Raw genomic sequence first — 13,440 nt, 5'->3', positions numbered from 1 at the left:
GCATGCTTATAACATCGTGAACTCGCACAGAACGGCTTAATCGTAGACGTTCTCAAGTAAACTAAGCCAATGTTTCCATCAAGTTTTTGGTCCTCTAGCTTCTGGCGAACTAACTCTGAGTACTAGTTTTGAAACTGTTTTTTTAAGGAGTTCTTTGTATTCATTTTTGTTTTAATCTTGTGAAATCAAAGATATACATAACTCTTGATTCAATATTTCGTCAAAATTAACACTCGTCAATTTTCGTAAACAAAAAATCGTCAATTTTTCAACTCGTCAAAATAACCACGTTTACAGTATATATATATATATATATATATATATAGAGAGAGAGAGAGAGAGAGAGAGAGAGAGAGAGCACAAGTCTGGTATACTCTGGTGAAGTCATCTTGCGTGATGTCATCTTGCGCAAACTCGTGCATTTGTACAGCTAACTCGTGCCAATGTTCACCAATGTTATTAGTTCAATAACTCTATATTATATAACGTAGATATACAATAATCTAAGTCTCTTTTGATACATTTTTTTACGAAATATAAACTGTCATTAATGTTTCCTTCTTGTTTTCATAACTTAGCTTTATTTCTATTTTATATATGAAAAAAAGCTGTGCAAGATAATATATATATATATATATATATATATATATATATATATATATATATATATATATATATATATATATATATATATGAGTGAAATAGTGAATTGTTTGCAGTACTGCCTATTAGTATGTTAGTCATACTGATTTTGAGATTATTAAAGATTTTTTTCCCCATACATTCTTTCATAGCCATTCAAAGTTTATTTTGTGACAAATTGGTTTTGAGGTATGGAAATTAAAAAAAAGAAAATACGCAAACAATCCAAACTAACTAGAATTGTATTATTATAAACTTATAAACTTATTATAAACTTATAAAAACTTATTATAGTTTCTTTTAATCTTTTGGGATCCACATATCAAAGTTGTATCTCTTGAGAAGTTTCTTTTTTACCATTTGAACATGAACAACAGGAAAAGTACAAAAATATTAATCATGTTTATTATTATAATTCCAGATTTTGTTTATTTTTCTAAAGAAAAGGTAATAGTATAAACAAATCCTAAAAAAATGACACAAAACTTTAGAAGAATTAAAAATACAAACTGTATATAAGAATGAAAAAGACTTGAATGATCACTGTTCGTTCCCTTTCCTCTTTTTAATTTTAAAAGCATGCAAGTTTCTCGAACAGGATGGATACCACTTTCTATCCATGTTTTCATTTTGTGCCCTCATTCATACATTTCTGTATCTCTGCTGAATAGAAAGTTTGGGAAACATCCCACTTATATTTTAAATTGTGGAAAGACTGATATGCCGTAGGACAGAGTCACATTACAAATTACTGATTCAAGTCGTGCTTCTATTGCATGTGAACATATATGTACATGTACGCTGTAACAGTATTCTATAAACCTTTGCCCTCTAGCATTTCTTATTGAATACCCCTACTATGTAACAAAATGCAGAACGGGTGTAATAGAATTGTAAGTTCCTAACTTTGTAAATTGTGCATATCATTATGGTTTAAAAATTTATCTACCGGAAAGCTTGCTGTATTGCGTTAGCAATTAAAAATTCCAGTCAATAAATAACGTGGCAAAAAATGGGGAATAGACTGTATGTTAAAGTTTTACACTAGAATAGAAAGGGTAAATAGTATAAAAACTCAAGAATGTGGAGGTCACAGCTTGTCAACTTAAATTGCAAATTTGCAATGAAAAGTTAATGTATATTTGTTGACATAACTACTCAGGCAAGCAAGATATGGAAAACGGTTTTACTAAACATCACTTATATTTATCGATATTCGAGATGACCGATGTCAGAAATCCACGGAGCAGGTACGCAGGGTTCAATGTTTTACCTTTTACCGAGTGCAAAATTAAACAAGTTTTACATTTTATTTCTAATATTTATTTTATTTTTGCAAATTTCTGTTTTTCCATTTCATATTTTTGATACTGTACATAGTTCTTTTGACAGCACACATATAAAAAGTATTTTGACAGCACATATTTAAAAAGTATTTTGACAGCACAGATATAAAAAGTATTTTGACAGCATACATATAAAAAGTATTTTGACAGCACATATTTAAAAAGTATTTTGACAGCACAGATATAAAAAGTATTTTGACAGCACACATATTAAAGTATTTTGACAGCACATATTTAAAAAGTATTTTGACAGCACATATTTAAAAAGTATTTTGACAACATACATATAAAAAGTATTTGGCAGCACACAAATAAAAAGTATTTTAACAGCACATATTTAAAAAGTATTTTGACAGCACACATATAAAAAGTATTTCGACAGCATACATACAAAAAGTATTTTGACAGCATACATATCAACAGTATTTTGACAGCACACATATAAAAAGTATTTTGACAGAATACATAAATATAATCAAATATCCATTTTGTTTCATCTGAAACTATTGTTTTTTCACTCTTTTTTCAAATCTTCTTTAACTTGGACAGTGACACTTTTACTTCAGGAGCTCTTGGATCGCTAAGTATTGTAAGAAAGGCGATAACACAAAAATCACACTGATAGATTTTCTAACATTTTAAAATTCAAAGAATAATTCCAAAAATAGATATACCCGAATTAAGACACAAAAGTTTTTTCTTCGACTTTATATGGGAATTATATATTATGTACTTACCAAAGTATTAAATCATATTTTTGTTTATGACCAAATCTGTAATTGCTTTTATTTCCGTTTGGCCATCGCACCTGCAAAAAAATAGAGGAGTTTACGGATTTTTTTATACACTTGATGTTCATCAACAATTACACCTATAATTCTGTTTTTCTGGGGGTTTTTGTTGTTGTTTTGTTTTGTTTCTGTTTGTTTGTTTGTTTGTTTGTTTTTTTTATTTAATAGACTACAACTGATTTCTTTAGTATCGTGAATTATTGCACGTTTGAAAAAAAAATCAATTTAACATTATCAACCCAATCAACTTTTATAAAATTTATAAAACAGAAAAATCCTTTATATGCTATCTTCAGTATGTGGAATTATCAACATGCGGAATATATGAACACTTGCATAAACGATTCCGTTGAGTTTTACTCGATAAACGATTCCTATGCTATCTTCCTCTCCGTTCTGGTCACCCCACTGCCAATCTGGACCTAAAAATCAGGCATTTATTTAAGTTGAAGATACATTTTAGCTTCCTAAAAATATTTTAAAATAGATTTTTAATAGTATGTACCTCTTACCTTTTTTAACTAGACATCCAACAGCTATATTCTTATTTTCTGGTACATGTAGTCGTTGTTCATCACAAATTGTTAGATCATATGCTTCAAGTATGCCGTCATACCCACATCGATAATTAAATCGGTTCCCATTATCCCACTGCACAAATATCCAACCAACTGAAATGATTTTCGTAGCTTTTGATCATTAAACAAAAGTTTTTTTCAACAAATGTTAATTATTTAACAATAAATCTTGTCAAGCTTAATGATACTAACTGGACATGTTATGCGCAGATGCGATGAGTTCCTGGGAGTTAACCTGTTTCTAAGTACAGATGTTGTCTGTGTTTGCTCAGAGTTCACTCTGTATTAACTAGTCGCACTTTCAGAGTGATTATATTGTTCGTTATCTTAAAGTTTCATTGATGAAGGAGGGAGACATAAATATGCACCAATTATCAGAATACCTTACCTTCTCTGGAGTGGCCGACCACGGTTCCTACTCCATGAGTGTCTTGATTGCCCCATTTCCAATCTGGTCCTCTTCTTACTCTTGTACCTATGCAAGGCATTGTGGGATACCTTTCTCTAAAGTCATCATCGTCCCCATCAACTTCTGTATCATACACTTCTTTTTCATTCAATATTTCACAAACTTGATTCTGAATAATAGGTTTATTGTTAAGCATTCATCCTCCACTGCACTTACATTATGTAGTGTTTGAAAAAAGAGAATTTCAGAGTTATGATTTCTCTCACATTTTTTGACAAGAGCTACTTTGAAGTTTAAGGATCATTTAATTCAAAGATGTAACTATAAGCCTCGTTATTTACTCTTTATGGTGGTATATCAGGTGTGAGCAACGAGCGAGAATAAAAGTGTATTGATAACAAGATAATATATATTAATGCAAAGCATTAAAACGGCCTCCATTTTTTTCACGTGCTGATCATGATACTATGGATCTATGACACGTGATGATGCCGATGATGTCTGCAGATGATGGACACCAAGATAAATGTGAAATGTCGAGAAATAATTGGTGTGTCATTAGCAGCTGTAGCATATTCAAGACAAAATTAATACCATCTTTTCTATTTTGTAATAATCCGGAAACTTGAATCGTTTCTTTAAACATTACACATTCCCATTCTAGGAAGCACTTTTTGTATAAACTTTTTGTGAAGTCATATATACATATTTCTGGTTATAAATGACCAAAAAATTACTTAAACGCATTACCATTAATTATTAAACATAATATAAAACAATTTAAAATTTTCATTCATAACTTTTATGCATGCAATAAATAAAGAATTTTTCTACCGAGGCAATAAAAATTAACATCTCCTTTCCCCATGCTGAACTTCCTATAACACAACCACAAATAGATCAAACTATCTACTGTTAGGTATATTGCAGAACAAACTTACAATATCCCTTTCATTTGCTTGTGGATCTTTTCCTTCTTTTGACAAGATTCTTTTAACCAAATTTTCTGTTATGTCCTTCTCAGGGAAGTCAACCAAGAGTTTATTGGCAATGGTCTAGAGAAATTGAAACTTATTTTTGAACAAATATTATTATCTTTAAAAACAAATATGTTATAAAATAGAAGAAAATAAAACTCACAAAATTCAGGGACATTCTTGCATATTGGCGCGCTTCGTAACGGGGAATGATTCTTCCTCCTCTAGCTGCAACTGCTAATGCTCCCAGAAGGCGCTGTCAAGGGTTTATCATCAATAAGATAGATCCTGTACAAACTAAAGTCCTTATACGAGGAAGAATTATTATGTACTCACATAATTTGGAAAGGTACCAACAGGTATAAAGGTAAATGGGTTCCATCTTCCTTGATCCCCCACAAGGCATAAAAGTCTATTGAATGCCTAAATGGAACATTCACTAGTTCCTTTGTAGTGTAATAATAAGCTTAGTTTGTATGCTATTGCAAATATACTTGTATAGTTTAGCAGAAAGATACATACTTCGCTGTCATTTGATGTGTTGAATGATTCAACAGGGCTTGACATATCTGTAGGATTACCATCAGTAATTACTACAACCCTGGCTCTGATGACAAGAGGATTCAAAGGTAATGTATGTCCTACAAAATAAAATAGAAGACTGAAATAATTATGCAGGGCTAACTGTAGCATGGATTTTTTTTTTTTCAATTGGTTAGATTCTTGTGCCATTAAACTTGGTTATCGTTATGAATCAATTGATGCAAACAAAGAAATGGATGCATAGAATGATATTTTTGGACCTATTTTGGTTTTAAATGATGCATATATCAAGTAACGAAAATGTTAAGAAATTGTTAACTTTCTATGATATTCAAAATTCTACCTTTCCTAAATCACCCTTATAAACCCTTACAATTTTTTAAAATCATTTTATAGGATATTATTGTGAAACTTTGAATGATAAAAGAAGAACATTTATTAACTCCTTCTAACTTGATGAAAGAGAACCTTAACTCCTCCTAACTTGTTGCAAAAGAAATGAATATCCGTTTAACTTGAAGAAAGAGAAATTTTTCTCCTCCTAACTTGATGCAAAAGAAATTAATATCCGTTTAACTTGATGATTGTATATTGTTTTACGTCCCGCTCGAGAATTTTTCACTCATGTAGAGACGTCATCAGATACCAGTGAAGGGCTTCAAATTTAGATCTTTACTCGGCACTCAGGGCCATTGGGCAGTGAGTGTTCTTTATCGTGCCAACGCCTACCCTGACACGGTTTTTAAGGTCTCATCCGAAGGACCCGGAAATTTCACTTCAAAGTGCCGAGCGCTTGGCGAAGGAACAGTTGCTACCTATTTTTTATCGACTAAGGTCGTGATTCGAACACACTACCCTCCAATCAAGGAGCGAGCGCTCTACCTACTGAGCTACCATGACGGCTTTAACCTGCTGAAAGAGAAACTTAACTCCTTCTAATTTAATGCAAAAGAAATTAATTTAACTTGATGAAAGAAAAAGTTGAACCCTCCTTACTTGACGCAAAAGAAATTCCTATCCATTTAACTTCAAGAAATAGAAAACTTACCTCCTCCTAACTTGATACATGAGAAAGACAAAATAATCCCAGCTTCCATTGGCGAAGGTCCCTTGCAGTCGATGTTTTCTGTTTGAAAAAAAAAGGTATCCAATTGTTTTTTTCTTTTTTTTTTTGTCAATTAAATCTCTTTCGCTTCCTTGCACTGATTCTTGTTTCTAACTTGCATACATTTTCATACCTAGACAATTCCTGATGGACCTATAGTTGTTGGAGTAATAGTGGAGAAAAATTACTTCTTCTCCAAATCCTATAACAGCAACATTGTCATCCAAATCTAAAACTTCATATTCTGAAAAACAACAAAGTTATCTGGATATCAACCTTAAAATTCAATTTTCAAATATTAAGATTAGTTGATTTACAATTGATATTTGTTGATGTCAACTTTAATCTGTTATTTTGTCTGCTTATTTTTGCAGCAAAAATATCTGGACATAGATTACCTACTTTTTTTAACAGATATAATTATATATCGAACTACAATATTTGATTTTGTTACCGTTTATGATGTCAAAGAAGACCTCTTTCATTTGAGAAAAGCCTTCTCCTTTCATACTCTCAGATGTGTCAAGGATGAATACTGTACATATTCCTCTTCCATGCTGATGTTTTCTGCGTGTATCTAAGTTGCAATGTAAAACCGTCGATTCAATTCTTTAACTAACAATGTGAAATCTTTGTATTTATGGGCAGTTTTCATGTACGGTTAATCAGTTTTACATTTAAACACTGAAGCTGACTATAATATGGTGGATATATAAGTATTTACTTACTTTCAACAGTTTCCTCTTTCGCCCTATTTCGCCAAAACTCTTCAGCTAATACGTTCTCCATATTGAGTCATCCAGTCATTCTGATCAATATCTTGGTTTTGTCTTTATATTTACGTTGCAATTGTATGCATGTACATATAATAGGACAACTTGTTTGAAGTAATTAAAAAAGGAAGAACATATGAAATCTGATTTGAAATATTTCCCTGTCTATGCCTACTATTATTCGTTTCCTGAAATAATTGTTTATAGTTTTTCCAGTTTGAATTTTAACAAAGCAAATAAAACAAAATTCCTTTATAAACATTTCGATTCGCCGGACCCCTCCATTCTCTTCATGAGTTTTAGAATTCTGGAAAAATATCAACCAGCTAACAGTCCCACTTTAATTACTTAAATCCGTAGACAACGAGAAGAATGCTGGATCAGGAAACTAGGCAAATTTCTGTATGGTTGCAATGACCACACAAATAATGTAGGGCATCTTTCAAGCCCACAATGCGCCAATGTGAATGTGATGGAACGTTTTAAAATATATTTAGACGTATGCGTAGTCATGGACATCGATCTTTCAATAATCCAAATATACATATCTCTTTTTATTCACTTTTGCCTTACGTCAGTAAAAAATTAGGTCTTAATTACATTCGCACTTAACTTTACTTGGTTCACTTGAAATTTTTTAATGGACTATTTGAAGAAACTAAAGCAATTCCATACTTGAATCATTCAACTGCAGAATACAAGCTAGTGTTTGTGATTATGGATGTTGCCTAGCATGAGCTCTTTTAGCCATGAGTGTTGGAAGATAATTCACACTCAACCCGTCGGTTCATTAAACTTAAATTTGCCAACAAATTTAAGGAATAGATACTGTGAATATTAGTAACATTCTTAATCATAAAAGAGTTCAGTCTAGCATTCCACCATATTTCCAGTTGAAGTCTACACCTTGCATTTTCTACAGATATTCCAAAACTATTGCTAAATTCCGAACTTTTCAATTTTAAACATATAAAACTTTAAACTAGATATTGAACATCAAAAATAAAATCCTCTTCAGTGTTCTTGTTCTTCTCCTTCTTTCATCAACTGCTGGACACGTGATTACTGGTGACGTTAATATAGTTGAAAATAAACACCTAAAATCAATTATCTTAAAAGGTCTTTAATACGGAGAGGGGGAAGTGATCGATCTCAAAAAGTCTACAAACAATACAAATCTGTGAACAGGGCATAAACAAGAACCCTCGGAAATTCCAGAGATGGGATCAGGTGCAAAGGAGGAGTAAGTAACCCAACTAGTCAGGTGCTCTAACCACTGGGCTATCCAGGCTAATATCTTCAGTCAAGCTTAAATTACTACTTTCTTTCCTCCTTAAAGAGTCTTCGCCCCCGAAGACACAATGCAAGCTCACCATGTCAGGACTTAGTATTAATTACATATTTTAGTACCTGTATGAACGCGGAAGGCCACAGCACCATCTGTAGTATGGAAAGGAGGGATGAGTTAATATACATTGAAAATTCATAAATACATATTCATATTGAAAAGCATATGTCTGGACTGGGAATCGAAACCAGGACCCCTGCATTACTAGTCAAGTGCTCTAACCACTGAACTATCCAGGCCGATATCCTCATTCAAGCCTAAATTACTGCACATGAATCCATATAACTAACTCGCTAAAGTATATATAGCGAATTCACAATATAGATTTTTTCAAAGTATGACTACCAAATGTAATTAAGGAGGTTTGAAAAAGCTACACTGGAGTTCAAATCTTTTCAAATGAAATGAATTTCAAATATAAATACTTACACAAATATTGTCAGTTCAATATTTTAAAAATTTGGATCTTGGAAAATTCGTTATAAAAGATGTAAATTTCGTTATTTTTACCTCTAGGAGACACATAATCAGTTTGCTATATCTGTAAATTCGCTAGCTATATCAGAGTTCATTATATCCGTCAATTTTTTTAAGGAATTGTTGAAAAACTTTCCGGGGATTAGAAATAACCTACATTCATAAATTCGCTATATCTGTGTTCGTACTAAACGAGTTTTACTGTGAAACAATAGATATTTCTATTTTAATAATCAATTCAGATATTCTCTGTACTTCCCTGTACATGTTTCCATTGTGGTTAATTAATACGTTGATTAAAAATAACTTGATCAAAAATATTCTACATATACTATTGCTTGTTTGTCAGCTTTTAAATTTCTCTTTTTAATTTAAAAAATTTTAATTAAAATAAGCTGTAAATTATGTCATAGATACATAATACGAATACACCTACAACTCATCATCATGTTTTACAAGAATCCCTGATGAAATGTCCTTCATTGTTCTGTGTTTATTTTTGTAAGTCGTAAGAAAGCTAGTGGGATTCCTGTTACAGCAGATGTTTGAGGGGAGGGGAATAGACCTAAAGATGAGGGGTCGGAGAATGAGACAGAAATTCACGTTGACAAAGAACCAAGACGACTCACATTAGACACCGAGGATTAATCAACACTGATTGTCTTCAACAAGATGCCTTTTAAAAAAAATCAAAACACTTGTCCCTCTGTCAATATTTCGAAAGATCTATTTTATTTCATTTTTACATGCATTTGTGTAAATTGGTTGGCATTAACTTTCTCATGTTTCTATGAAGAAGCTGAAGTTTTTCTTTTTAAAATTTGTTTTTCTGACTTCAGTTTTACTTTCATTATTATTTGACAATGTCTACAATGGGATTATCATTTCCATTTATTTAGGACATTATTACTATTGGAACTTCCACTTTAAAAACAGTGGCATAAATGATTTTGTTTTTTCCCAAAACAGATGCTCTAGAACCTTTTAGGGGTTAAGGTTTGGGCATGAAAAATGATGTAAGAAATATTTCATTTTATACTAAGTCTATTTTAAAATACTATAAATACTATAAACTAACATGTGCTTCAGCTGACATGATGTTTACATTGTTAATACTCAATCATCTGTATTACAGTTTTTCCAATGCTTTTTGCATCTTGACAAAAACAATTTATTTATTATTTCTTATACATGATAAATACTTTTCAAAGATAAGTGTAAACAATAAAGAATATGAATACACATATGGTTTAATGTTTATTTTGGTTCACATACATATTTAAAAAAATGCAAATTGATATTGCTGAAGGTTAAAAAATGTTTCATAAAAATGGTTTTTAATTTGTTCATTTAAATTTAATTGACTTATGTCTTTTTTTTTTAAATATAAATATATATGTATATTTAGGTATAATATAATGCGTTGGGCTTAGTTCATGCACTACATCATTATAAGTGCCAGGGAGTTTAGTTTACATATACCATGCCACATTGTAGTAATGTACAAATATGCAGAATTATACAAGGAAACAAAATTCTACATTTCATCAGCAAATTATCAAAATTTATTTTTCTATCATTGTTTGACACACATTCTAAAATTTTGTATGTGCAGTGAAGTGCATTTGCTTCAGTTATCTCAGTCATTATACTTAATATGTATATGTAACTTTTATATGTCTGTGATATTCTTGGATAGGCACAGTTTTAATATTTTTTTTACTATATCTATCTTTTAGTCTATGTCTAGTATATTCTTCTCTTTTTTGTTAATCATGTCTTGATGTATAAATCACGATAAACTAGTCAGTGTAAGAAATTTGAGATAAGTGAGTTGTTCTTGCATTGGATAATGTGGTGCATATTTTCATCAGGGAGATGTGACAATGGACATGTATATAAATTATCATTGTAAAGTGTTTATCAAGATCAAATAATTTGATTAAAATGTCATAAAATAAAAAAGAAAAGACGTTATTTTGATTATTAGATAATGTTGTATTTTACTCTTTGATCAAAACATCATTGAAAGTCTTTGAAATTCTCCCTTTTTTGGAAGAAATTATTGCATATAAGAAAAAAAATTCTTATTAGTCCTTACACCAAATTTCCTTTCACCAGTACTGTTACAGTTTTACCAAACTCATTTCTATAAACCAATTTCGATTTTAAGATTTCTGTTTTCTGTCGTCATATCCTTTTTTCAGTTTTTCCCTTTAATTCTTCATGGTTGCCCGAATGATAAAAATTACTTTTCAAAATAAATGAAAATTCAACATATAGGAAGAAAAATTGGATTTATTACAAATCAGCAATATTATATTCCTCATTGTAAAAATAAAATTTGCAAACGATGACTTCACATTCTACACCAGTACGTCAATACGTTTTTACTTATGCTTAATGCTCAGATGTTAGATTAGAAAAACCATATCAATGTTAAAGCAATGTTGGCTATTTTTTAAAGTAAATTTTATCTCCACTGCTATGATGTAAATGATGACTGCAACAAAAATGAATTTGATATTCACAAGTTGTTGATATTTACCTAATTCATGGGCAAAAATGAAATTATGTTGTTTAAAACAAAGTACTGAATATTTCCAACATGAACTAGATTTTAAAATTTTTTCTAAGTAAAGTATCTAGGAAATTTGCTGGTCATTTCATGTTAGAAATTATAGCTTTTAAATTAAAAAAAACCTTCTGCATTAATAACTTTCTCCAGAATTCAAATCACCATTGTTATTTAATCACTTGGTAAAATTCATTTACTAGTATCCATTCACGTTAAAATTCAGACTGATAAGAAATTTATGAAATCATACATAACACTGGAAAGATGTTTTAGTTATTGTTATGGTGTCCCTATCAAGGATATATTCGCATTAATAACACACTCAAGAAGAACAACCTTTTTAAAAAGGTTTCCTTGATTGACGAAAACATCGACAGGAAGAATACCCGTTCACTACAATATTGATAGATATTATAAAATTATAAACTGATCAAACTTTGGATCCGATTATGATCATGCAAATAAAAATTTCATCAGAATTCATATGTATTTCATATAAACATGAGTACATGCTTTATACTTACAGTTGGTGGGCTGCGTCGTGTGGCGGAGAATTAATCGTAAGTGACTATGGTTTCTCTCTTTTTACGTGAAGGCTGACATTATAAAGATTCCATTAATAAGATTCACAAGATCATCGTTTATAGGATTGTAGAATTCAGTTTTTACAGCATGTTGCCCTAATGTATATCTATCTTACTATAAAGGATATAAAACATTTTAACTTTAAAAAAGAAGTGTCGGAATACATTTCGTAAGATCCTGTCAAGGTTAGAAAGTATTCACTTGGACTTGGTCTTTTTTGAATTTGGCATAAAATCGGTCAGAGCAATCCATGTCTGTCCGGTCTCCATCTCTGTTGAAAATGTACACAAACGGGCACATGCCGTCTAAGCAGTTTCCTCTGTCCGTATCTAGCTGTTCACGGATGTGCATGGCATTCTCAAACACAACTCTTAACAAAAAAGCTAACATATATTTAAATATTTCTTTCCTCTAAAATACTCAGAAAACTACATGCACTTAAATTGTTACATATCAATATTTTGCCTGGAATTCACAAACACAACTGTTACCAAAACAAAAGACTTACCGACCCTCCAAGGATTGCAAGGAAAGGAGCATATGACCTTTTGTCTCCCGTGACGGGATCATCGGCATCATCATCTCGCGATACTGTAATCTCGTCAGTCACGATTCCTTCATAATTGATTCTAACCTGAAATGTGCAATTGTGAAATCATTATTCAAATTCAGCTACATTTGATTTATACTTAAGGAATAAATGATGAAATCTGAAAGATGAAATATATGGAAATAACGAACGGTATTCAAGCTTAAAAGTCCATTAAACATTACAAAATAGGAGCAGAGCAAACACGGACCTCCAAAACATCAGAGGTGGGATCAGGTGCCATGGAGGAGTGAGCATCCCCTGCCGACCGGTCACATCCGCCGTGTGCTCCTTGTCATGATCGGGAAATAACAGAAAAATCCGTCGACAATTCAGTGTGTAAATAATGGTCTAACAATTAGTATGAAAAACGTCAGTCAGCATTTGACTCAATGATAGATTGTATTTGCTGACAAGGTCATTGTATCGACCATAGAACTCACGAAATGATGACTTTAAACGAGACTGCTGATATTCTTGTTTCATAACTTGTTTGTCAATAATTTACCTCGTTTTAGATTTTGTACATACGTAGAGCATGCTCTTGCATATCGAATCAACTGAGAGATATAAATCCTGTATGCAGGTGATGAAGGTATATTGCTGCATAAGTAAGGGAAGTTGACGATTGAAAAGTTAAAGTCATTAAGTTTATCATAAAGCTTGGTTGTTAGAATACCATTAACGTCTTTTTCAAGT

At 31.4% G+C, this 13,440-nt stretch overlaps 1 protein-coding gene across 1 annotated transcript; it reads right to left on the bottom strand.

Annotated features, from left to right (window-relative positions):
• Positions 1–2,426: 2,426 nt before the first annotated feature.
• On the bottom strand, positions 2,427–7,180 carry LOC133178274 (uncharacterized). The gene is made up of 13 exons (XM_061313015.1): positions 7,120–7,180; positions 6,846–6,968; positions 6,525–6,635; positions 6,335–6,412; positions 5,266–5,384; positions 5,080–5,166; positions 4,907–4,999; positions 4,708–4,821; positions 3,746–3,935; positions 3,292–3,450; positions 3,116–3,201; positions 2,726–2,796; positions 2,427–2,568 (listed from the first exon to the last, which is right to left on the bottom strand). The coding sequence occupies exons 1-13, from the start codon at positions 7,178–7,180 to the stop codon at positions 2,514–2,516; spliced, it is 1,347 nt and encodes a 448-aa protein (XP_061168999.1). The 3' UTR covers positions 2,427–2,513.
• Positions 7,181–13,440: the final 6,260 nt, after the last annotated feature.

Source organism: Saccostrea echinata, unplaced genomic scaffold, assembly GCF_033153115.1.
Source record: "Saccostrea echinata isolate AGI-Se365-2 ecotype Australia unplaced genomic scaffold, CSIRO_AGI_Sech_v1 ptg000002l, whole genome shotgun sequence".
Lineage (NCBI taxonomy): Eukaryota > Metazoa > Mollusca > Bivalvia > Ostreida > Ostreidae > Saccostrea > Saccostrea echinata.
This window is presented reverse-complemented; position numbering and strand designations above follow the sequence as displayed.